At 35.7% G+C, this 25,984-nt stretch overlaps 4 protein-coding genes and 5 non-coding genes across 11 annotated transcripts; 5 read left to right on the top strand and 4 right to left on the bottom strand.

Moving 5' to 3' along the window:
* Positions 1–176: 176 nt before the first annotated feature.
* Positions 177–4,815, bottom strand: LOC149733872 (uncharacterized). 2 transcript variants are annotated; one of them, XM_089881195.1, is made up of 4 exons: positions 2,310–3,487; positions 1,112–1,287; positions 658–758; positions 177–417 (listed from the first exon to the last, which is right to left on the bottom strand). In XM_089881195.1, exons 1-4 carry the CDS (start codon positions 2,434–2,436, stop codon positions 177–179), a joined length of 645 nt encoding a protein of 214 aa, XP_089737321.1. In that variant the 5' UTR covers positions 2,437–3,487. The 2 variants fall into 2 exon arrangements, with proteins under 2 accessions (XP_089737321.1, XP_089737322.1); XM_089881196.1 differs by lacking the exon at positions 177–417 and adding an exon at positions 4,613–4,815 and having other exon boundaries at positions 486–758; positions 2,310–4,323.
* An 802-nt stretch (positions 4,816–5,617) lies between these two features.
* LOC149733871 (uncharacterized) lies at positions 5,618–7,943 on the top strand. 2 transcript variants are annotated; one of them, XM_089881198.1, is made up of 3 exons: positions 5,618–5,783; positions 6,346–6,517; positions 7,314–7,943. In XM_089881198.1, the coding sequence occupies exons 1-3, from the start codon at positions 5,618–5,620 to the stop codon at positions 7,594–7,596; spliced, it is 621 nt and encodes a 206-aa protein (XP_089737324.1). In that variant the 3' UTR covers positions 7,597–7,943. The 2 variants fall into 2 exon arrangements, with proteins under 2 accessions (XP_089737324.1, XP_089737325.1); XM_089881199.1 differs by having other exon boundaries at positions 5,643–5,783; positions 6,303–6,517.
* On the bottom strand, positions 7,814–17,610 carry LOC149733870 (prestin-like). Its single transcript, XM_089881175.1, is given in 16 exon segments — positions 7,814–9,197; positions 9,624–9,895; positions 10,108–10,243; positions 10,828–11,004; positions 11,451–11,624; positions 11,749–11,862; positions 12,359–12,506; positions 12,982–13,048; positions 13,051–13,115; positions 13,394–13,497; positions 13,953–14,117; positions 15,284–15,372; positions 15,799–15,939; positions 16,755–16,865; positions 17,196–17,359; positions 17,466–17,610. Coding segments are annotated over 16 exon segments (2,199 nt in total). The 5' UTR covers positions 17,546–17,610; the 3' UTR covers positions 7,814–9,005.
* A 1,100-nt stretch (positions 17,611–18,710) lies between these two features.
* Positions 18,711–25,084, top strand: LOC149733866 (prestin-like). Its single transcript, XM_089881174.1, has 14 exons — positions 18,711–18,947; positions 19,050–19,181; positions 19,324–19,481; positions 19,565–19,819; positions 20,150–20,314; positions 20,472–20,564; positions 20,629–20,771; positions 21,337–21,481; positions 21,880–21,993; positions 22,200–22,337; positions 22,676–22,818; positions 23,526–23,663; positions 24,028–24,461; positions 24,551–25,084. The coding sequence occupies exons 1-14, from the start codon at positions 18,809–18,811 to the stop codon at positions 24,745–24,747; spliced, it is 2,394 nt and encodes a 797-aa protein (XP_089737300.1). The 5' UTR covers positions 18,711–18,808; the 3' UTR covers positions 24,748–25,084.
* Trnaw-cca (transfer RNA tryptophan (anticodon CCA)) lies at positions 22,853–22,924 on the bottom strand. The gene has a single exon. It is a non-coding gene; the product is annotated as a tRNA-Trp (tRNA).
* Positions 23,042–23,113, top strand: Trnaw-cca (transfer RNA tryptophan (anticodon CCA)). The gene has a single exon. It is a non-coding gene; the product is annotated as a tRNA-Trp (tRNA).
* Trnaw-cca (transfer RNA tryptophan (anticodon CCA)) lies at positions 23,349–23,420 on the top strand. The gene has a single exon. It is a non-coding gene; the product is annotated as a tRNA-Trp (tRNA).
* A 280-nt stretch (positions 25,085–25,364) lies between the features above and the next one.
* Positions 25,365–25,436, bottom strand: Trnaw-cca (transfer RNA tryptophan (anticodon CCA)). Its single transcript has one exon. It is a non-coding gene; the product is annotated as a tRNA-Trp (tRNA).
* Positions 25,437–25,554: 118 nt separating this feature from the next.
* On the top strand, positions 25,555–25,626 carry Trnaw-cca (transfer RNA tryptophan (anticodon CCA)). Its single transcript has one exon. It is a non-coding gene; the product is annotated as a tRNA-Trp (tRNA).
* Positions 25,627–25,984: the final 358 nt, after the last annotated feature.

Genomic DNA, 25,984 nt, shown 5'->3' with positions numbered 1-25,984 from the left:
GGGTGCACGCAGATTTAATGTCAGGCAATTGAAATACCAGTTGCGTAACCATATGCAGCTATACATATAAAACTACTTTTGTGGTTAAAATATTTCTACAAATGGTACTCGTATAGAGGAATTGGAAAATTATTTTTTTTGGCGACATTTTCTGATCTTACTACGATATGTACAGTTTAATGGCAGTCGGTCTGTCTTGTCATGATGTCATTGCGTCTTGCTTTTCTTCTCCTGCCACGTTCCGGCCAATTCGATGTGAAGTAACCGACCATACAACCGGCCAGAATGCAGATCACAATCGAAACATTATACGTCATTACAGATAGCATTATGACGTAAGAAACGAGCAACTGCACGCCATGAACTAGTGTCTCGATCAAATGAATCGTGACCAACGTTCCGTGAGGAATTGGTGAACTGTGACAAGTGTAAATAAATGAAGAAATGAATAAAATTTATTTATACCTGCGTGGCAACGACAGTCGTTATAACATATCATATATGCACCAAACTTTACAATCTGATTCATATTTGTGGATGAGACAAGAATACCTTTGAACAAAAGGTTTCGCTAGTAACCAGTGCCAGCCATGTACAAGAAATGTTTTGTAAAAATAGTGTATATATAGTTTAAAAAATATTAACATTCTTGTGTACCTATCTTCCCTTTGCTTCTCTTTTTTGATTCTTACTTCAGTATCCATGCGACTGTCGTCGATCTTGGGCAATCCGTTTCTGATTGGTTGCTTTACCACCAACTGCAACAGTGTAAATATATTCGTATTTAGACAATACTCAAAGATTGTAACAATAAACCTAATAATTTTATTTTTGTACAAGCTAAGATTAATAATGAATTCTGATGTATGCAGAAATGAATGTAATATAAAGCATCTTAATTTAAGCAGGGGTATATATAACAGCCGTGTTCTGCTCGGTTTTACAGGCTAAAAGAATATAAAGGACCGATTTCACAAATGTTTGTGAATTATCTTTACGCCCATGACAGGACATCCTACCAAATGTGGGGGTTGTTTTACTGGTATATATAGATGTACAATTGCGCCGAAAGCGAGTCTATATGCTGCCACTGCTAATACCACAGTTTTACCTTCGTCCTAACAATTGATTCATTTGATTTGCTCTCCTTAATGTCACTGTGTTGCTCATTGCAGCTGCAGCACGAGACTGGGCATGTTGTCATTGAAGCAAGGCAGAGACGATAGTGTTTGAGAAACTCGTAAAAAACGCCAAGCAGGAACATTATAAAGCCAGCGATGGCGAGTTCTGAAACATGTTTGTATGTCAAAATGCATTTATGGAAATATAGATGCTTTTATAAAAAAAACTTTCTTAGCTTTTATAAAAAGATTCTTAGAAAAGACTATTGCCGTTTGAGCGATTCAAGTAATAAATCTATAGTTAATGAAGTGGTTTAGTAGAATGTCTACAACAGCAGTTATATAAACATGGTTCTTATACATTTTAAGTACATATTTAAACATAAAAACTCAGTGACAAAAAGATACCTAGAATCCACCTAATTCGTTCCCCAAGTTAAAAAGTAAAAAGAACGAAAATCACAAAACTACGTTGTGACATAAAAGGCGTATTATAAGTCAAATTTCATTAAAAAACCAAATTGTTCAAATTGCGTACAAATAAGATGTTATTTACTTTACCAAGGCAACGCTTTCATATAACTTTTCCATTCTCAATTGAAAACCACATTTTCTCGACAATAATAAAATTCCAATGTTAATTTTTTTGAGTATATTTGCATTATGCTATTTGTCTTGCAGTACTTGGAACTTTAAGAATAATCAGCAGAAGAATAAATAAATCCTTTAATGTGTGCGTACTTTAACACCTATTAAAAGTGTGTGGCAGCATTTTCTGTGGATCCGATGTTAAAACAGGCATTTTTGTGTCGACGTGTTTAAATGACAGTATATGCTTTACACCCATAACATTTTGACATCTGCAATGACGCCAACAGCGCTAACTAATATAATGGGATTTTTGGACCTGCGTTTTAAAATAAAATGGCTTATAAAAAAGGGAGCTATAAAACCAACACCGTATGTATAGTTATATGGGGTAAGATGGGATACCGTTAGCACCAAAATCACATATTTTCTAATCGTCTTTTAATAATTAACAGCGATTTTTTTCAGTGGCGGGGCTACGATTATATTTTTCTGTAAATATTCTTTGTTTGCTATACCAACTGGGACAGCAAAATAAAATTAAAACATGACCCATCTCCCCCCGACCTACTATACATAGAACTAAAGAGCATTTTCTACCCATGTTATTTCTTATTTCAATCGACTTAAGAAGAAGAAAAAATGGAAGTTGGTTTGTGAACGTCATCGTCATCATCATCGTTCCTTCCATAGACATCATATTTCCCATTGAAGAATTTCCCTCCATATTTTATATATTTATGACTACTGCCTTAAAATCAGTTATAGTAAGTAATAGAGTCCAATCGGTCACTTCATTTAAAAAGCAGTAAAATTTAATTGGCCAATAAAATACGAAATGTGCCTTCGCTTTTATGGTGTACCATGGTGAAATATCGTATGTAGGGTAAGAGCGTATAACAATAACAATGATGTAAATAATTTTGCACAACGATCTCTAGCTTTTAATTAATTGTATGGTTTAATAATAAACCTAAACATAACGCGGGTTAAACCAACTGGGAATAACTACTAAAGTAACTGCTGTGTATACTGTACTCGCCAAACATATATTGCGTTTGGTCGTCCGACAAAATTGCAAGCCGGTTTAGATAATACCTATTTTTGATTGCATATTAAACGTTAGACTCTGTGGCGCGCCCCTTATTTAGCTTTTATACAGGAATTATTGCTAAAATTCCACTGTATCTGACCAACTGGTTACTACACTGCTGGTGGTACATGCTTACACAGCTAAAACTTACTATGCAAGTCGATTCCAGTTAAACAGACTAAAGTTTATTCACACTGTATCAGCAGAAAAAATTCACTGTCGCCTCTCACTATATATACACTTGGTAGAACTGTTTAATTAACGGAGTTCGTTTTAATAGATTTAACTTGAGGCTAATTTTAAAACTTATTTTAAGCCAGTCCTGCTGTGCAAGGTCTGATAACAATACAATCATTCCCAACCTCGGCCCTGTTCCCATGGATTTTCATAGGCGGAACGAAACTAGTATGTTTCCCCTTAGCGCGTAATTAACGCGTTTCTCATAGCGAAGCTGAATCATAATAAACTCTCAGCAGGGCCGGTGAAGAAGTTTAGGAAGACGTGGAAACTTTACGCCGTCAATTTGTTTACAGCCGAATACTTGGTTTTGAAAATCGCTGTAGAAATCCCCAAACGCGCACACTCAATGACGATGTTTTGGTTAAGACATGCCATTTTTTTAACAAGCAATCTACTTTAAAAATCTGATTATAGACACGGTGTCACGCCCGATCAAAAAAAATATAGCTTCAAACTTTTATAAAGAAACCCTTGTAAAAATGCCGTGGTAGTCAACATTACACTTGAATTTGAACCCCTGTGGATTCCTAAGCCGTTTGTTTGCCACGGACAATCCTACGAAATTTTATTTTCACAAAAGGATTTATGACTATTGTAACATTCAATACATAATGCGTTGGACGTTATGTTTGTAATCTTCTTTTTCTCTTCTTCGTACAATTTACATACATCAGCATCGGAACTTGTGAAGTTTTTGATTTCTAGTATAGTCATACCCGCTATATATTCATAAGGAAAAACAGTTTATCTTAATTTGAAACCCGTTCACTCAAAAATGTATCCACGCCCCGAAACCACAAGAGAGAAGAAGTATACGACAGTAAGCAGCATAATACTTTTTTTGTATTTAAATTCAGAAGCGCGTGTAACGTAAAAAAACAAACCAATTTCTCTTCGGGGCTTGTATATAGCCTTTACTGTACATAAATGTATATAGTACTGTGGGGCGTGATGAGATACCATTAGCACCTAAACATAATATTTCCTGGTCGTGTTTTAAAGAAATATTAACGCTCTTTTAAGTTGCTGGGCTAAGGTTGTAAAATCTGTAAATACTTTTGTTTGAGATGAGAAAAGAGCATGAAAACGCCCATCTTACCCCATTCCTTTAAAGGTCAAATATTAAATACAAATGCAATAAGTTATCATGGTAAATGTGACGAAGTGGAGGGTATCATGTCTTGTGGTAAGTTTAATGAGACTGCACGGGCTTGGTTCTTTATTACGACAGCTTGACCTTTTTTGCTTTTAGATGGGTGTGCTGGTTCAAGTACACCAATGCTGGTTGAATAAATGTCATTGAATAATAGCTTTTCGTGCCGCTGTACACGTAGAAACGTGGGTGATGTGCCAAAGGCAATGCTATACTTTAGTTTACAATAGTGGTTTATCTGTTTTGGTTTAGGTAAGCAGTTTGTACATGCAACAGTAAACAAGAAATAGTCTAAAAATTTTAATGCAGTAGCACATACTGTACAGTTGATATTTGTCGATGCAAAGTGCATGTATATCATGATATGTCTACTACATACGTTTCCGGTATAGTGAATACGCCAAAACATAAACCTACCTGATTAAAAATATATAAATACCAAAGACTGCAAATGCTGCAATAACTACTCCAATCGGCACCCAGTACACAACTTTATTCGTCTCTTCTGGCTGTAAAGTTACAAACGAAATATTCAGGTAGCTCGTGGTAGTGGCATTGAGAATTATCTTGACCATTTTCCTAACCATTTATCTGACTAAGTTTTAAATAGCAAATGCTTCTGAAAACACCTTTGAACACCCCTTCAAATAAATGTGAAAGTAAGCGTAATAAAAGGCCAAATTCCATAGTGTACTGAAGGCAAACAGTCCGTTTATTTTGCAGCAATCTCAAAAGAGATCTTAAAATCTCCACGGTGTTTACTGAAATAGTGAAATCATTATATAAATCTGAAATTGCCATTTTAAAGCGACATAAACCTGGCTATAATACCTTCAGACTTCAAACCAAGCGAACCGATGCGCAGTACTGACCGCTGACCAAGAATACAACTAAAAGACCAGCCAAGGCGTGGATTTTCGTAAAAAAGCTGACTGAGCTATTAGGTTAGCGCGTGTTGCAAACTGAAACAACAGCTGGTTCGTCCTACGCAATCAAATCAGCAAAACAAATGTACACGCCTGCGTAAAAAGCATGCTTTTCTAGTATAAAAAATAACGTGTTTTTCTAGCATCAGTTCATGCATGACGGAAGGATCATTGTACGCCTCAAGTTTAAATCTCTGTCAAGTTATAGTTCAGTGAACATTCCTATCACAAAGCGGTTTAAATTATAGTATCTAGATTACAGCCTGACAAGCACTGAACAGGATCCTGGAAAGCTGTATAGATCAAAATAAGGTTTAAAACGTGTACAGCGTGTTGTTCACAGTTAAGACGGTTGTGCGTATTCGGCCTTGGGGCGTAAAAGAAATTAACTGAAGTGCTTTGTGTGGTTGAGTGGCGGTTAGTATCAAAAAGAACACAAATTAATCGTTTAAACGCAGTGTGCAATGTAACGCCTTTGGCCTGCAAGCTCTAGTCTATGCAGTGGTGTTGGGAGTTCAATTTGAAAATAAAAAAGGCAGCAGTGATTATAGAAATGACGTCTTATGTTAGTGGAGCAACACACGGAGCGCATCTCACCGCATTTACAAGCAAACTTCCCTTCTACAACTTGTTCGAGTTCTGGAGGGTCCAGACGGTTACTGGTAAGGGCATGTTGAATACCACGCAATTTTATGATATAGTATAGAGAGGGGGAAATTGGGACACCTTTTCATTCTATTTTCTCGTCCCGTTAGGTAGTAAACAAAGAACAATCAAAGAAAAAAGAATTATAAAACCGCATTGTCACGAACCCATAGACCGTTGTTAATTGTTTAAAACACGATCAGGATATTTAAATATTATGTGCTAAAGGTGTCCCGTCTTCCCCCACAATAGTATATGTTTGTGGAACCTTACTTCGCGCCAATACATTTACCATGTATCGTACTTATATGTGTACAAAGCTACACACGCCGTTGATTTTCAAATTCAATATCGCAAGTTTACACCGCAAACGTTCAGTTGTTCATGGAGCAGCGGAATCATTATCATTCATCATTCCTTACGTGTTACGTGTAATGAGAAGTAATGGTTTCGCTCTGTGTGTTAACTTTGTTAATGATAAGCGCCGGGGTTCACCACCACCGTGTTTGCCGATAATATGTAAATACCTTTTACAGATACTAAAATATCCCCTATGCTTATCTTTTGCCGCATCTTTAGAACTCGTCGTCAGTTGTGTGGTTTTATTTCTTCTTGGACTTGGCCACGAGTTTCTAAAGTCGGTTCAGATAAGCCATGGGAAATGCCACGTGCCTGGACGAGACGTCACGGACAGTGACGTAACATGTTTTGATAAAGAAGCTAGTTCACTATCCGAAGAATATAGCAAAAGGTAAGCGCACCGACATACATTAGAATTTTTAAACAGAAGTGTCTAAACAAACATGAAAGATATGTATAGTCGGGTGGAGAAAGATGGGACACTTTTTTATTCGCTTTTTTTCTCATAAAGAACATCTTAAGAATTAAAAAAAAAGTAATAATTTTAAACAGGGTCCGGATATTTGGAAATTATGTGCTAAAGATGTCCCATCTTACCCCCGACAATGATGAATTTGTTTAATCTAATTTAGCTTCCGTAATCGCTACATACGACTTACTTCCACTTTCTTGGCGCTATATATACGGTATGACGAAACCTCCACACGGCAGCTCATTCGTATAAATCAGTCATCTGTAGTAAAATAACAAGCGACTTAATTTGTGACTACAATGAACGTGGCGGTTAACATCACCATTATTAAGCAGATTCCTATACACTTATAGTGTATTAAATTACGTGTATGGTTGTGAATGTCGGATCCTTTTCGTTATATTGAGCTTCAAACAGTAGTTCTTTGTATAGAACTATGTGGTAAGGTGGGACACCCTTAGCACATAATATCCAAATATCATGACGTTTTAAACAACAATTAACAACGGCCTACGGAAGTCGTGGGATACGGTTTTATAATTCTTTGATGGTTCTTTGTTTACTACCAAATGGGACGAGAAATAAAATGAAAGGTGTCCCATCTTATCCACCCCACTGTATATACACAACTAATGTAGCGAAAGTTTATCCGTCACGCTATTAGGCAGTGTTGAAACCACAGTGGAATAAATTTACAAAAGAACAATTTTCGCAGACCAGCAATGAACGTTGAACAAAAGATGAGTACTTTGCACCACCTAGCGAATACTATTTTATACTGCGTGGTGCTTGCGTGGTCTTACTTGTTAATGCTTTCCGTGATGACAATGAACCCGTGGCTGGCTGGGAGCTCTGTGCTTGGATGCAGTACTGGCTTCATGATTTTCGGCGTTAACGAAAAGAGTCTCCCGAATTCGCAAACGGTAGAAATTGATAACAACGAAAAGTCAGACACGAACAGAAGCGATAAGGTGGTGGAGCTGGAACATTTGAAGTAATTTCATAAAAAACGTTTTCCTAATGCTAACTGCATCGTTTTATTTGCTGAATCGCATATCTAGTTGATGTTACAACACCAACTGCAACATTTGATGACATATCTTGGACTTGCTTGCATACCTCACAAACACACACACCAGTTATGCATACCACTGCAGTATGTTTAAGTTACAGAAAAAAACTTTTGCCCTAATGTTGGCTATTGATGCGACGATACATGAGTTTCCTTTATATTTCAATTATAATCTTAAAGAATGAAATACCATAGTACACATAATATTGTTAAAAAATCGAAGCAAAATTCAACACCGCCAGACAAAACAATGTAAATAAAATGCACAAAGTATACATAGCGAACAAGCTGCAAGGAATTAAATAAGGAATAACAACACTCGAATGAAAATCTCCAAAAAAGCAATGTAGTTTTTTTGTGTAATAGAGTCACCAGTACTATAAAGCACAGTAAATTGTTGGAATTTATCATCAATGAAAAATCAGTACGCTTATGAGTTAAAACGGTCAGGTGATGTGTTATGTCAGACTGTGCTAAAATCTTTATATTTAGGTAATAAAACCAGGCCATTAAGCCTCGCATATTGCAATACATTTAAATTTGCTATTTTCAGGAAACATTTTTAAGTTTTATCTAAATTGTCCTAGCTGAGGTGGTTGCTTGGACAATATAGTTAAGAACATTTGCTAATGTAAAGTAATAACACAATGTTGACGTTAGGACTTGCCTCGAACTTACTTTGACAGTTTATGATTTAATTTAAGGATGTTGCATATTGTGTGACATACAATATCTGGATTGTTATATATTTTAGTTGATAAAAATGCACCATATTGTAGGCTATGATTTGATCACCAATGTAGAAATAAAATGGGAAAAAACTCTAAAACAAAATCTTTCATTTAGAACCAACAGAACATAAGGTTTTCTTTTGGTGTGGCCAAGATTTGAATTTTAGACATCTAAAAACAGCAAGTACAGAAAAAAAAACCTTAAAAAAAAGTGTTTATCCAAATTACCAATAGAGTATAGGTTGGAAAACTTCATCAAATACACAAACCTGGGGCTTAAATAAGCAGCAACTTCGTAAAGAACTTTGAATACATTGTATAAGGTTCAAGCATGATGCTTAGGCAAATAGCGATGATTGACATTTACATTGAAAAAAAATGAATTAGATTTGAAACTTTGGAAATAAACTCTGGTTTATGTGTGGACAGTATAAAGGTGAATGCTATACTGTGTATGGCCATGGAAATGTGATCAATTGAAGCAATGCATAGAATGTACAGCTCAGAGGATTAGGCATTTGTGTTTATAAATACGATGAATAATAACAACTGTTTCAGTAAATTGCCTAAATTTTTAAGAAATCAGAAAAAGACGAAATACTTATTAGGCAATTTCCCGTTCGCGTCGTTTTGCAGCTTCTACAGCAAACCTTACTGAAGGAAACACTGTAGCCAATCCCTCATCTTCGTCATCACGTGATGCGACCACGCCCACTTTCATGAGGCGTGTCATGATATCAGGTTGCATTGAAGCTAAATACACTTGCAGGCCAGCAGCGATGAATTCTTTGCAAATCTGAAGAAATGTAAAACAATGGGTAACTCAAAACAATGGGTAACTAAATAAAAGCAGTTGTACCAACAAAACATAAAAATTAAATGCATTTCACTATTTTTACATCATTTATTTACAAGACATAAGTGGCAGAAGCAAACTCCAAAAGAAGATCTTAAAGTCGAGAGAAATGAGAGGAAAATCCTACTCTTAAAAATAGAAATTAATATTTAGCACCATTTCTCTATCGCGCCTCACTATATCTTAAACAATCACCATATTTATCTGTTCTTTCTCATAATTTTATCCATAGCATGTCTTAAGACTGTGTTTTGCTAATTACCTTTTCTTCATTGTTTCAATACTTCGCTATCGTTTTCGGAAAGACAAATTAAAATGTATTATGTTTACAATATGGTATCGAAAAAAAAATGTCAACAAACACACCTGTTTCATTGAATCCATTCCCATGGTGTCCATGAATATCCACCCCGAGCAATCGAACACAACCGTGTGGAAGTTGTGTGTGGGGTTAAAGTGAACTCCGCCGTGTTCTGGGGAATCACCTGGGTGAAACTTGACAGTGGCTGGGTCAACGAGGGTCACTTGCTGTCGGGGTGAGTAGGAATGTAATTCTTCGACATCGGTTGCCTCGCTGTCCGGTGAATCCACAATGGTGTGGTTGGTCATGTTGTTTAAATTATGGTGGGAACCAATGCCTAGAAAATATTTTATATTTATTGGTAAAATAATATTATACAACTATTTCCTAAACACAAACAAATAGACGTATTACTTTAAAAAACTTCTAAAAAAGTTTTATAGATTTCTGTAAAAATTTACATTTCTTTTGTTACATCAAAAGAATAGTTTTCACAATTTCATATGCTTGGTAAGCCCTGATATAAACATACAACACATTTACACCGACTTGTATGTGATTGTTCAGCGTCACATTTCCGTTTGGTAGCGATAGTTTCTTCCGCAAGAGCTTGAAGAGCTTCTTTGTTCCCAAAAAATGGAGATTGTGGAAAACGAAGAATTTTAACGCCATGTATTTCTCGAGCCTGTGTGCACAGAGTATTTGTTTTACTGATAAATAAAGAATATTGTTCATAAGTCTGGGTAGTAGCTCAGTAGTTAGGCATTTATACCTTAACTGGCAAATACAAAGTTTGATGCTCGGCACTATAGTGATCGGCGTATGTGTCATTGGGCAAGACACTTAACGGCAATTTTTCCAACCCAATAGTCATCAGCGGGTTGTCCAATTTAACAGCGACTGTCTTCCCTTTAAAATGCAACTAAATGGTAACATGATGTCCCGTTTCATACACCTCGTGCTAGCTTGGGACACATATGTAACTTTGTGAGTGATTTTTTTTCTGTATGGCTGACAACTTAGACAACCCATTAGTGACCACTGGGTTGGAGCAATTGCCATTAAGTTTAATTGTGAGCGTATGGTAGGAAACTTTAAGGTATTACACAATCATTCTGTTCCTTACATTAGTAGAAAGTTATATTAAGCAATGCCCAAAAGTATGAACTAACAGTACTGTCAGAAACAGAATATATTAATATTATTAAATGGAAAAAATCATGGTTGACAATAAATAAATGAATGACTTTTATTTAATAGAAAATTTACTTTTTTGAACTTTTCAATATCCCTGTAGAGCTCAGTATCACCAAGTCCACCACGAACTGTAATCTCAGGTTTGTAAACACGAAGAACAACCGTAACCAACAACCCAGCAACACCAATCAGCAAACCAATGTCAACACCGAACAAAGCAACGGCAACAAAAGTTAGCAACCAGACGGTCTGTGTAACATAAGTGTTGAAACTTAAAATCATTGGCATTGACAAACTATTGACTATTTTACATTCATACTAGTACAATTCTTTAAAACATTGTTGGTGATGTTGTTAGTTATTATATGGGTTAGATGTTGACAGTATACCTAAGGATTTTAATCCCAGCATGACTTTTGAAGGTAGCTGTGATACTGTGTTAAGTAGTGTTGTTATGGTTGCTACTTATAGTCACGACCTTGGACTTTTTTAATCAGTTTAATCAACGTCAATCTAATGTAGTTGCCTGGCTGTATTATAAGTGTAACTAATTATAAACTATTTTTTAATTTAGAGGAAGATTAAAATGAGCTGTATATGGTTAAAAAACATCCCCAAAGATTGCTCACAAATCACTGCTTAATATGAAGATACCACATTATTGGCATACATGTTAGTATAAACTTCCATCTTACAAAGTCATATTTGCACAAGCTCCAGATCTTTGGAAGTTGAAGGACTTGTCTAAAGAGACCTCGGATGTTGACCATGATGATGCACGAGAGAGTCGCTTTTGGAAGAGGGGAGAGGAGAGGACCAATAAAGAGGAGGACCAGAAGGATTACGCAGCATGAGATAACATCAGAAAACTTTGAAACAAAAGCGAATAAAAATAGGTTTTATACATTTTTGCCTGCATGAAAATTTTTGCCTGCATTATTTTATAAGGTATTATAATGTGCAACAAACTACGAAGAGTCGTTTAAGTTTTACTTGAGTTTTTGTTCCACTACTTTCTTTCACAGTGCTACGAGCAAGTGCACCAGCACACGCGTGTCCTTGGAATAAACCACACGTCACTTGTGATACGCCGAGGGCAAAAAGCTCCTGTATAAATAACATGTATAAGTAAATACACATTATTGAGTCAAACTAGGAATTTAAATGGGTATAAAGGTTTATTATAAAAATTTGGTAATAGACACATTAAATATACAAAAATACATGTGCCTTTCTGAAGCAAATTCTATTATGCAGTTTCTTTGTTGTGAATATAATTAGTTACTGATTAGGCTAAGTATACAGCACTAATGTTTATTTATATCTTGAACATGTCAAAATAACGAATTAGGCACTCATATGCCTTAAACTACATCAACATCCATTAACAATTAACTAATTTTAAACAAATAAATAAAATAAAATTTTAACAAATCACACATAAATAAACTATATATAAAGATTAAAGAGTTTCCAAAAAAAAAACAGGAAATGCTGCATTTTTGCATGCTTAAAAGATCACAATCGTAGCGACACTTTTACATTAAAAAAAGCAAAATGCTTGAATTAAATGCAAAGACAAGCCTAAAGAACAATCATTCACTTGGTTTGGAGATATTTCATAATCGTGCTTCTTCGCAAATAGCTTTCCTAGAGACACAGTGATCGCAAAACTAACAATTGCAATAGAAAACGCGTCGCTTATCAATGATGGCCACTTGGAGGCATCGGGGAGCAAAGGGCCAGGTAACCTGTTCAGGATTTATCAAGCAATGCAGTAGCAGTAGGCTCGGTACCAAAGTAAAAAAATATTACACTTTATAAACATGTATACCAGTGGGTAGAGATTTTTCAAGGGCTGCTATTTTTAATCTTTTCCTACTATTTATGATATAGATATTTAAGTGATTTTTAACACTTTGATACTATTTCATATAGTTTAGCTTGTTTTATTGTTGCAATGGCTGCCAAAAAGTGGAAAAAATTATATTTTCAACTTTTTTATACTAACGCCCAACAATTTTGTTGCTCTTGGTAAAAAAATACATATTCACTAAAAGAGCTGGTTTGAATTTATATTATAGTAGTAATAAATAATTAAGTAACTGCTTATATATTAAGGTATAAACAAACAATGGACAAATTCTGGCCTAAATCCATGGTGTACCATACCATAGGACCTTACCCTAACATAAGATATATAGACAAACTGTAAAACGCACTCACCCACTAGGAATTGCCCCCACTATGTCAATACCATATTTGGCATGAAAGTTTACATTTGCTGATATAATGTAGTTATAATGATGACAAATAATTCAATTGGAATTGGGATATTACGAAGTTTTTTCTTGTACTTTCTGGAAAAGATTGGAAAAGTAAGCCAGGGTTTGATGTGAAATCATTTAAGCTTTAAACTAAAAAATGTAGAAAAGATTATAAAATCATGTTTTGTAAATGGATAACATCTCCAGCTTGAAAGAAGTGACATATGTATTTATTAAAAGTTTTCAAATCACAATTTATTTAATTCAAAGTGAGCAAAATGACAATTAAAAGGCTTAAAAGAATTGCTTTTCTTGCTAAAGCTGCAAGAACGATCAATATACGGATGAAAATATTTTACAACAGCACTTACACATTTAGTAGTTTAACAGGATATAATACAACCACAGTGACTAATGAAAGAACAATCTCAGCAACATTTGTTTCTTTGATTCTACTGAACAACTCAACGTAAGTCTGAAAAAACAGAAACTCAGATAGGAAAACACACCCAGTGTTGAAAAAAAAACTGTTAACTCTGTTATGGGGCCGGATGCACGAATGTGCTAAGACTGTTTAAAAGTGTATTTTATTTGAAAGAAAATTCGCAATCCTTTTACATAAAATTTTTTCGCCATCCCTTTACATAGGCAGTAAACTTAAGGTGGCAACCCTGGAATTACATGCATTAGTCATAATGAGTAAAAGATGGGTTAGACTTGTTTCATAGGCATGCCTGTCCAACTTTCCCGCCACCCCGAATTTACCAAGTTTGGTGTCTATGTTTGGGTACACATGATGTGTTTTAAGTTATCTATTGGTAAGTTAAGTAATTTCAAATCTTTTCTTAACTTGCAGTAAAACATATTTATTTTGGTGTCATGCTTAAGAAGAAGTAGTGCATTAATACAACGCATGACAATTTGTTTTACCTTCACAAGAGCAAAGGGTGCCTTCTGCCTTGCCAGGTCAATTCCAAAGCAATATTTTACTTGTGCTGTGAACACAAACAGAGCAGCACCCGTGGTAAAACCAGCAACAAGTGGGTCAGAAAGAAAAACAGCCACGAATCCAAGATTTAAAAGTCCCAGGACTACCTGCAATATATAATTTAAGAATAACGAACAACCATTTTGAAATAAATAGATAAAATAATATGTTCTAAACTGCAGCCGTTGCTATTTATTTTACAGCAAAAAAATAATGTTTTATTGTTTATTAAAATGACATTCATTTTAAAACATACTAAATGTTAGGTATATACAGTGAAAATGTACGCATATTTTTCTAACACCTCATTTTCAGGAGTAACAATTTGTTTTGACATGTTTTCGCACAACATGCACTCCTATTAAGCAAACACAGTAGACTGCTGCTATAGCACGGCTCTGTTTATTTTGGAATGCCAGTGCAACAGAAGCTTTTAGAACATAAATCTTTCTATTATGTTGCCACAGTAATAAAGTCAATACCGATTAAAATATTACAAGCTACATAAGTTTAACCGCGTTGGTTTGTGTTGGTAGTTGGTACACACTGTGAGTTTACATATTAGAGAATTTGTATAAACAGCAAATAAATGTGGCACAATTAGATAATGGATTAATATTTGTCATAGGGGGTTGTAACCGGTTGGAAATCCCGTAGACACAATGGTAAATTGGTGATTATCTGCCACTGACTCAAATGTGTCAAATTTCACAGTATGGTGTAAAAAGCATTGTTTAGCCAGGAGGTAACAGATACTTTAATTTGTAAATTAGGAAGACTTCAAAATAGGGTAGGGTTTTGTTCGGTGTTGAATGCACAAGTACAAGCAGTTGGGAGGGGGTCCTGTTGAGATAGCTGTTTAAAATCAAAACAACATTTTTGCGCCACTTTATGTGGTTAGTGGAGTTATAAACTTGGAACAGCGCATTCAGTTTACACAGCAGTTAAGAATGTTCATGTTTTTTAAGCTTTGATTTAATCATTTTCTCTGTTTGTGGTAAACTGATACTTGATGTTAAATGGATTAGGAATGAGGATATGGGATAAGATTACATATTTTGATTGTCAAACTCCTAAAGATGATCTCTTTTAACAGAAGATTAAACATTTTTCAATTACATTTTGGAATATTTAATCTGATTAACTGTGAAGCATGATGGCATGTGATGCAATAATGCGAATTATGAGTTTAATTCTTAGTAGGGTTAGAATTAGTGGAGAACCTGTTAGACAGAAGTCAATTCATAAGTAGGAAAACTAAAGCAACCATTACCTGTATAAGCCCAACAAGTATAGTGACTGATGCAATAATAGAAAGGTGATAGGCAGATAGTTCGGCCGATAATTCTGCAGATAAAGCACCTGCAAGGTAATGTACTGCTTGTTAAAATTTTATCTCGATTTATTCATTCTCATATAGGCCTTCAGATTTTTGGCTTATTTAGGCTTACAGATTTGGAGAAATTTTGGTAGGCTATAGTATATATATTATATATACATATCTTCTTTTATAAAATTATTGAAATAAAACACTCAATATATTTAAAATCTCTCTTTAGGTCTTTTAAAATCTTACAATAAAAAAAAGATTTAGGTCTTTTAAAAACTTACAATTTGGAATAAAGGAAACATAAAACAAAACTAAGTATTAGGAATTGCAAGTTGCTTCATAGTTCATATTTGTGGTTCGGGATTGCATAAAATTAACATTTCTCATGTGCATTTAGTGTTTGACTAAATCATTTAAGCCCGACGTTTAGTGTTGAACTATACATATCATGCTCATACCCGAGTTTGCAGTAGTACCCGCAGTTGCTGTTGCTGCAGATGAAGTATAAACTGTTTGATTGCTTTGTGAAATAAAAGGGTGATTGGTCAAATACTTTTCCAACGCTGAACCCAACATTAAACTGATTACAGCAAATGTACCTAAAATGTAAAACAAAACAATTATAGTTTCAATAGTTTTAAAGAGGATATTCTTGAATGTGATATACAGTAGGGTGGGGAAAGATGGGACATCTTTAGAACAAAATATTCAAACATCCTAATCGTGTTTTAAACAATTACCAACAGTCTATAGGAGTTGTGAGGTTACAGTTTTATAATTCTTTTAATTTTTATTGTTTACTACCAAATAGAACAAGAAAATGGAAGGAGAAGGTGACACATCTTCCCCCACCCTACTATGTAATTTTAACTTATTAAATGTAGATGTGATTAGATAAACCTTAATAAATTTAAAACTATTTAAAACGTATTTAGTGAGGATGTTTATTTGGCCTTATCAATACTGAATTATGTTAACAGCAATACTACTGGTTTGATCATAAGTATAAATAGAAGCAGTTTATAAACATTTATTGGCAAGAGCATGAAAAAGGAAAAACAGATAATGTTATTTAGTTACTGGTAACGGATGGTATTATCAGAGGAAACACATGTCTATGTGATATGCCACAAATTGTGGTATATAAACAGTGTACTTGCTCCTAAGCAACCAAGGCAATATTAGGAATATTGACATACCAGTTTCCTTTTTAACACAGTATAACAATGTAGAGTAATGCTATGTAATGTCTAAAAATGGTTGCAGTCATAAAAGCATGACAGACATTTTTATTAATACGTGATATCAGGTTATTCTGTTCGAAAGACAATAAAGGGAGAAATGGTATCAGCATGATTATGGTCATGTAAGTAATCATTGTATAGATATTTTAATTTGCATGAATGCAGCTTACCAACAGAAACATGCCTAGAGGTTCCAAGGAATGTGTAAGTTAATGGAGCAAAGAAAGCTGTGTACATTCCATTAATTGGATCCACCCCAGCAAGTAAGCCATAGGCCAAACCTATATAAAGGATATTGAGAAAGGGGTTTAGTGGCAACAATAACGGTGCATGGAAGATGTTTGGTTATAGAAAGATAGTGAAAGAAACTATGATTGTAAAACTTCTATTTTACAATTACTTTGAAAACCATTTATTTGCTTAAATTAGATTACATAACTTAATAATACCAAAAATTTGTTTTCCACCAATTTAAAGTCAGATTTTATACAGTTTAGGTATCTGACTATCTGTACAATATACTATTAAATCATTTTCTGTATATGTGGTTTATGATGAAAATTTTAATTATAACTGCAGTCTGTAGGGCTATCCATTTCTAAGTTACTTACTCTGTGGTATACGAACTACAGCAGTAGTGATGCCACCTATCACGTCACCTGGCAAGTAATTTCTTATTGAGTAACTTGGCAGCCATGTTAGTATGGGAAGAAAACCAAGAATGAAGTTTTTAACTCGCTTTAAATCGCAAGTGAAATATTTCTTTATCTGCTCCCTGTTAAACATATACTGAGTTACATTTTAACAAAAAGAAAATAGGTGAATCCTTTTTACACTAAGCAAACTTTTTACATAGAAATGTACAGATGACTTATTCTTACTTTATGCTTTTTTGTGGTGGTTTGTGGTAATCATATTCATCCTGAATCTGGTATTCTGTTAGTAAATCATTACGTTCCATAATCGCTGTGCAAGGTCAGTAACAGACGAGAATAATATAAAAGGAACACAAGCTACATTACATTTGCTGCAATCGATTGAACTTGCGGTTATTAGTTAAATATTAAATCAATACAGACACATGTTAAACAAACACAAGTGTCAGCACTATTTTAAGCCACAACAATACGCTATTTCGTTTTACGATGCCGGTTACTGATAACATTGAACTATTAAAAATACTGCAACCTTGCTTCTTATCGGGTACTATCTAAATATGCTTCCTGCTGTACGTTAACGGTATCAAACTACTGCCTTTTGTATTAAATATATGGTCTTATAGGTCACACTACTTTTTTCTCTGGTCACATACGAAACGCTGTTTCCCGGTTGTGGGGAAATTTTGAAAAACTGCCTTGTCACAACAACTTTATACCTGAGTAGTTTTTAAAGAATGTGTCTACGTGATCAAGACATGGACACTGCGTTTGCGTGCTGTTGCATCATAAATGGTAGTGTCATTCGTTGTCAGAATGACAATGCGGTTTTGTATAGATAAATAGAAAATGCATTATTTGATCAGCATTTAAGTGACATGTAGTTCCTCTTGAGCTGCAGAAACCGCAGTAGCTACAAACAAGCAATGATATACATATATTAAAACAAGGCAGCTAAAAACATAAACCGCAGACTCTTGATAGCCTAGGTATAACATTCCACAGGTAAGTACATAATTATAGCATGTATCTCTAAAACCTAAATTTATTAAAAAGTAATAGACAACCGAACACGAGATAGTTACACAACAGACTAAAATTACTCACACACACTCATCAACGTGTGTGGTTCATTATCAGCTGATTGGATAAAAAGAAAAAGGTGCGTGACGTAAAACAGTTCATGATGACATCATACGCATTGGCTGAGAGACCGGAAATTCTGTTTTACTCGACTGTGTAGTTTATAAACGGTTATTTGTTTAAGCTAATCGATTGCAAACCAAAAATAGGATCACAGTCTTTCGAGCAATACTCGTTTTAATCGAGATACAGCCTATAGTACCAAACAAATTGTATTAACCATACGGAAAGTATCAATTTCAATATTTCCGGCCGTAATAAATATTTCTAGTTGTAAACAAATCAACGAGTTTACTTTAGACATTACCTAGGCAAGCATTGTTTACCAATGAATTGTATTCGTTTCAGCTAAAGTTAAGTTATAAGCTCTGTAGCTTTACAAATGAGCACTATTAGATAACGTTACTAATAAGCGAAACGTGATTATGGCCGAAGAAAATTCGATTCACGAGGTTGACGTCATGACCGAAGAACTTCTGATTGAACGCTATGGTAAACCCAGTGAAGAACGCACACTTCGTGAAAGGATTAAACATGAGGTGACGTCTTCGTTTGAATGCTCAGGTATATACCACTGATAAATTTAGGCCTACCACGGCTAGTAGGCCGTGGGCCTACATACACCGAGGTTCAGATTACATTATATTATTTTTTCAATTCAATTAGGCGATAAAGCCAAGAATGCGGTTCAATCCGTCTTACCTGTTACGCGTTGGATTCCGAAGTACAAAATTAAAAATCAGCTGCTGGGTGACATCGCTGGTGGCATAACGGTCGGAATAGTACATTTACCACAGGGTAAGCAGCAGTATATGTAAACACTGTTTGGTATTATTTTCCAAAACAAACACTAATCTCCCTTAATTAATCTGGGTGCTTAGGCCTTAGGTCATGTCAGTTCATACTGAGTTCGAATTAAAATAAATATTTTCAACCACAGGAATGGCGTATGCTATTCTGGCTTCGTTACCGGCAGTGACTGGCCTTTATGTCTCGTTTTTCCCGGTGCTCATATACGCAATCTTTGGCACGTCACGCCACATTTCAATCGGGACTTTCGCGGTCATTTCACTGATGGTGGGCGCAGTCATTGACAAGGTAACGTTACACAACATTGCCAAATAAGCAAAAAAACACCAATATTCCTGTTCCTGAAATGTTAATTTCTAGTCTTGTTTCAGAAAGTCCCACAACCGATCTGCAACAACGTCATCAATACAGTGACATCATTACCTACCACTGTTAGTGACGTAATAACAGTTGACGTCACAGGTACAACTGATTTCTTGACTAACCCATCTACGTTTAGTGACGTCACGAGCAGTGACATCACTACTAAACCAAATGTCGTAGTACCGTCTTCTTGTCAAGCGGATTACGATCGAAGAAAAATCGAAGTAGCAGTTGCTATTTCACTTGCAGTGGGCCTCATACATGTAAGCACCAGTTTTTCTCTTTTTTTAGAATTATTTGGATTTTATTTGGTATAGTAGGGTGGGGGAGTTAGAACACCATTTCATTCTATTTACTCGTCCGATTTGGTAGAAAAAAAACAAAGAACATTCAACGAATTATAAAACCTTATTTTCACGACTCTCATAGGTCATTGTTAAATGTTTGAAACACGATCACGATCAGGATATTTCGATATTATGTGGTAAAGGTGTCCCATATTACCCAACCTACTATATAATAACGAAACTTAACACAAGTATCGTCAATGCCCAAGAAATCGTTTCTGAAGTTTGTAACATCATGTGCTTCAGGTGGGAATGTACATTTTCCGTCTTGGCATTATCACTCTCTACCTATCTAGCCACCTGGTGTCGGGTTTCACATGCGGCGCTGCCTTCCACGTAATGACGTCACAAATTCCGAAACTGTTTGGATTAAATATTCCGCGGAAATCCGGAATCCTTGCAATTATATATGTAAGTGGTTAAAAATCTATACCCAAGTTTAAGCAATACGTTGTTGCAGAGTATAAAAAATATGCTTTATATACTATTTACATAAATGAAAATAGCAACGTGACCGTCCATTTTACCGATATATCTAAAATGAACGTATCCGTATTTTTTGTTGCAGACGTACATTGACGTTTTTAAAAACATTGCAACCACGAATGTCGCTACTCTCATCTTATCAGCTATCTGCATTATCTTTCTCGTGATCGGAAAAGTAAGGAAAAATAACATATTTATTGAAATGTGCGCGTAAATTCAATCCTATACTACTTTCTCAGGAGATAAATCAGCGATTTAAGAAACGCTTGCCGTTCCCTTTCCCATGGGAAATATTGGTGGTAATCTTCAGCACCATAGCTTCGTACTTTGGATTCTTAAATCTTAACTACGGGGTCACAGTCGTGGGGAATATTCCTCGAGGGTAAGCTAAAGCAAAATAAGTCACATATACCTAAAACGTTCATGTTTGTAAGCTCATATTCAATACTGTATTAAACGGTAGGTTATCTAATCATTCTACTTGAATAAGAGACTGACGATACCATTTAGGTTAGGCGAAATATATTTCTCTATTGCTACATTGTAGTTGGACTTGATTTTTGTTGGTTACGTTTTCGTAGCACCAGATCATAGGTTTTCTGTCGTTGATTCTTTAGGGCATACTAAGTATTTTTGCTGTTTTAGCAAACATAAACGCAAGTATTTCTGGGCCGATAATATGCCATGTTCGTCATATACAGGCAGACTATTTTTAAATTGCTATTCTAATGATAAAAACGAAAGCATTCTTGCACAAACGGTTCGTCTGCCATACGGCGAGACTGTTTTTACTAGAATTAAGAATATATTTTTTAAATAATAAGGTTTCAAACTTTAGCTGGTTAATATGTTTGTGGATGATCATGTTAAATGAGATATTTGACACTTACGCCATTATGACAATAAACTTATTTATTTTTGTTATAATTTTCTCTGTACGTTCGTAGAATTCAAATGACTGTACCACAAGGTAGTGATCTCGCATCTGTGATTGGTGATGCGATTCCTATAGCGGTCGTTATCTTTGCTATAGCAGTCTCGCTTGCTCAAATGTTTGCAGTGAAACATGTTTACGAAACCGATTCAAACCAGGTAAAACTATTACTGAGTGAGGATTTTATATTCAAATACAAATAACTCTGGTCCACTTTTAAAAAAATACTTACATATAGACATATAGTACCAATGGTAGGGTGAGGGAAGACGAGACATCTTTGGCACATAATTTCCAAACGTATCCTGGTCGTGTTTTAAACAACGTCTATGGGAGTTGCAAAAATACGTTTTTATATTTCTTTAAATGTTCTTTATTTAATATTAAGGGGACAAGAAAATAGAATGAATAGGTGTCCCATATCCCCCAACCTACTACATTATAGTTCATTATACATAAACAATACATAAACGACAATTGGAAAATATGGCATCAGTGCATAACTGCTATATATTAATAAACACACACTTCACAGTTTGGTTTATTTATTTTTTAGGAACTATTAGCGTATGGTTTGGCGAATGTATTCGGTTCTTTCTTCTCGTGTTTCCCTGCTGCCACTTCTCTCTCTCGTTCTTCTATTTGGGAGGAAACTGGGGGAAGTTCCCAGGTATACAATTTTTATTTAAATATTTTTATCGTCAAGTCCTTAAAATTTGCCATATACCAATCTATATAAAACTTTTATTTTTCACGAAAGATACATTACCGCGTTTCTTGATCACGCAATATTTACAGTAGTTTTAAAATCGTGGATAAAGTAAAGGTTGAATTCATGTGTTCGTGTTTCATAATCACGAATTGTGACATATACAGGTTACTGGATTGATATCATCCGTCGTTGTGCTTATTATCATGCTATGGATTGGCCCATTGTTTCAATCCTTGCCAGAAGCCGCTCTTGCCGCAATAATCATTGTTAACTTGAAAAAAATGTTGATGCAATTTGAACAGGTATTTTTAATGAACATGTTGCGTGGGGTAAGATGGGCGTGTTTCGTTCTAATTTTTCTTCCCATTTAGTAGTAAACAAAGAATAATCACAGATCTATATAAACGTAGCTCTCTACGACTCTAAAAGAGTACGCTATCATATTTATTTAAATCACAATCGGGAAAAATGGGATTTAGGTGCTAACGCTATATCTTATCTTACCCCACGGCCCACAGTACCATATTTTATTAAATTGACCCTACACTCTAGCCATTGTAAAATTACAAGTATCGAATTACCGCTATGACCACATGCCCAAAACACAGGTAAACTAAATATTTACTCCGATTTTATGCAGCTGCCTTCACTGTGGCGTGTAAGCAAGTTGGACGCTACGGTGTGGTCTGTCACATGGTTAGCAGTTGTCTTATTGGGTGTCGATCTCGGTCTTGCTGTTGGTGTTGGCTACTCCTTGCTCACAGTAATTTTTAGAACGCAAATGTAGGTTTTTGTTTGTTTTTTATACAAAAAAAATTGACCCCGACGTGATTTGAACACGCAACCTTCCGATCTGGAGTCGGACGCGCTACCGTTGCGCCACGGAGTCTGTTGGTAAAACTGCATACCATCATTGCTTTTCTTCCAACATCCTGTATTGTTATATCGTGTTTTTCAACTGCAGTATGTTGTTTAATAAGTATAGGTGAACATACCATATGCAGCAGACTCCGTGGCGCAACGGTAGCGCGTCCGACTCCAGATCGGAAGGTTGCGTGTTCAAATCACGTCGGGGTCACACTTTTTTTCCAAAGAAGTGGATTTAATTTAAAACTTTTGTAGCAATGTAGATGTAATATACACTTTTTTTCTTTGCTTATTTGAGACTTATTAATATGCATAAAACGTTGCGCCACGGAGTCTGTTAATATAACTGTATACCATCTTTGCTTTTGTCCCAACATCCTGTATTGTTATTTTCAGCTATACAGTATGTTGTTTAATGAGTATAGGCAAACATACCATATGCAGCAGACTCCGTGGCGCAACGGTAGCGCGTCCGACTCCAGATCGGAAGGTTGCGTGTTCAAATCACGTCGGGGTCACTCACTTTTCCAAAAAATAGAATTACTTTATAAAACCTTAGCATATATATATGCTTTTTCACTTTTTATGCATATTTGAGACTTATTCATATGCATAAAATACAGAGCCAATGGCGGGGTAGTAGTTCCAGTTGGAGAGACGGGGGTTTATAGAAATACCAAACGGTTCAATGGAAACGAAGTCGACAGTTCTACTTTGCTTTTTCGGTTTCCATCACCCATCTACTATGCTAATCACCAACGGTAAGTCAGCAATAATTCCTTGTATTTAATTACACATAAGTTGCAATGAAACGGCTCTACAGAAATGTTTTAATTTGCGTTTAGTAGGGTGGGGTAAGATGGGACACTTTTTTAATCTCTTTTCTTGATCCAATTGGTAATAATCAGGATAATTACAGAATTATATAACTGTTACTGCAAAGAGCGTTGGCAATTATTAAAAATACGATCAGAAAATATATTCTTCAAAATACGATCAGAAAATATAGGATTCATATGCCAACGGTGTCCCGTAGTACCCCGCAGTACAATATATGTCAGCATTCAATCGCATTTGAATTCGGGTGTCGGTAGTATCATGTAACCAATATGTTCATTTGTGTAGATTCAAAAGTCAGCTTTCTGCAGCCCTTGGATTCGAGCCAGCGCTTGAAGTTCATCGCCAGAAGAAACTTAAGCTAAAACAGGACAAACTTAATCTCCTTGTTCATATTAATACTGCTTATTCTGAAGAGCCACATGTGACCAACGCAGAGACAATGACTGCAGAAAATGGAGCAAAATTAGAAACACCATCCGATACAACTTCCAGTGCTACGAACGACCAACCTGTAAAACAGAACGGACATTCGTCGGTTTTCAATAAGAGTACTGGAGAGGTGACGATAGAAGGGCTCGATGGCAGAGCGCCTATTAAGTACGTTATAATCGACATGTCGGCATGCTCGTTCATTGATAATGACGCAGTAAAGACGTTCATTTCGATCCACGACGACTTATCGAAGTTGGGAATAAAACTTCTTCTCGCCGAATGCAGAAGTGAGTATATTAGCGCTGTTAAAATACATTGTTGAGCTGGCACCTGCTGTATATGTAATTATGTATAAATGGCATGATGTTTTTCACAGACTATGTACGCAAAGCCTTCCAAGCTGGCAACTTTGGACCAAGCGAGAAAGAAGACTCTCCCGAAGGTGCTACTCCGACTCCTGTTTTCTTTATCTCTGTTACAGCGGCCCTGATGTATGCACGAACTGATGACGTCATCAGCGATGATCCAATAACGGCTAACGACGTGAATGACGCCGAAACGACGCAAATGTAAATGTTGCCAAAGAAGAATCTTTTTTAACAACGCCTAAAACATATTAATGCAGTAGAACATTATAAAGAAGTATATCGTCGTTTGTTTATATTCCTATTATTACACGTTATGTTTTAATACTTGCTCCGTCAACATTTTGCAAAGTCTAGAAAACATATTGCATTGTTATGTGGCCTTGTGAAATTATACCTCTATATTTTTATTATATATTACACGTATGGCGAAATTGATTATTTTGTCCTTTTCACGCTTGTTATTATTAGTACTTTTGGCCTTGCTTTTATAAGACAGCCTACTCTTGTGAAATAAAAACTTGAAGCACTTTTGTAATTTTAAATTGTGGTTTTCAGTTTTTAAAGCGAACGAAATATTAAAACGTGAATCAAAAAGAAAAGAATGTGACTCCGACGTGATTTAAACACGTGACGCAATTATTGTTGTAGTTGTTTAAGCAAGTTGTTTTAACTGGAAAATAATTAACGCTCATGACCTACTAAAGGAACGTTTTACAACCTTCCGGATATCGTATGATCGACTGGTGTTATATGCCACTCAAAAAGGACTCAATATAGGACTTGGTATCGAAACGGAATTAAACTATTTTTTGAAATAGTGAGTGACCCCGACGTGATTTGAACACGCAACCTTCCGATCTGGAGTCGGACGCGCTACCGTTGCGCCACGGAGTCTGATGCATAAGGGTTGTTCGCCTATACTCATTAACCAGCAACACATTGTTGTTAAAAACAGTATTAACAAAACAGGATGTTGGAACAAAAGCAAAGATGGAATAAACTTATATCAACAGACTTCGTGGCGCAACGGTAGCGCGTCCGACTCCAGATCGGAAGGTTGCGTGTTCAAATCACGTCGGGGTCACTTAATTTGCGATGTTTCAATTTGTTTTTAAATTGACTGACCAGAATCAACACCAGCTAATTGAAAGATTTAGCTAACTCTCTGGCGCCTTTTAACGGGCATCGTCAGGTGTAAAACCACAACTTCTGGTCTAGGGCATTCAGATAAAAGCTCGCCAGCGGTGTGAGTTTTGCGTAATTGGCGTGTGGACGGCGTTCCTGTACGGTACACGCTTGGTGTACCAGCCTTCAGACAATGTATTTTTTCTTTGGACTACGTCAAAGAGATCTCTTTGGTCCAACTACACTTAGGCCTAATGGTGAATAGCCGTAAGCATCAGACTCCGTGGCGCAACGGTAGCGCGTCCGACTCCAGATCG

Source organism: Ciona robusta, chromosome 7, assembly GCF_009617815.1.
Source record: "Ciona robusta chromosome 7, ASM961781v2".
Lineage (NCBI taxonomy): Eukaryota > Metazoa > Chordata > Ascidiacea > Phlebobranchia > Cionidae > Ciona > Ciona robusta.
The sequence above is the reverse complement of the archived record's forward strand: the minus strand, read 5'-3'. Positions and strand labels throughout refer to the sequence as shown.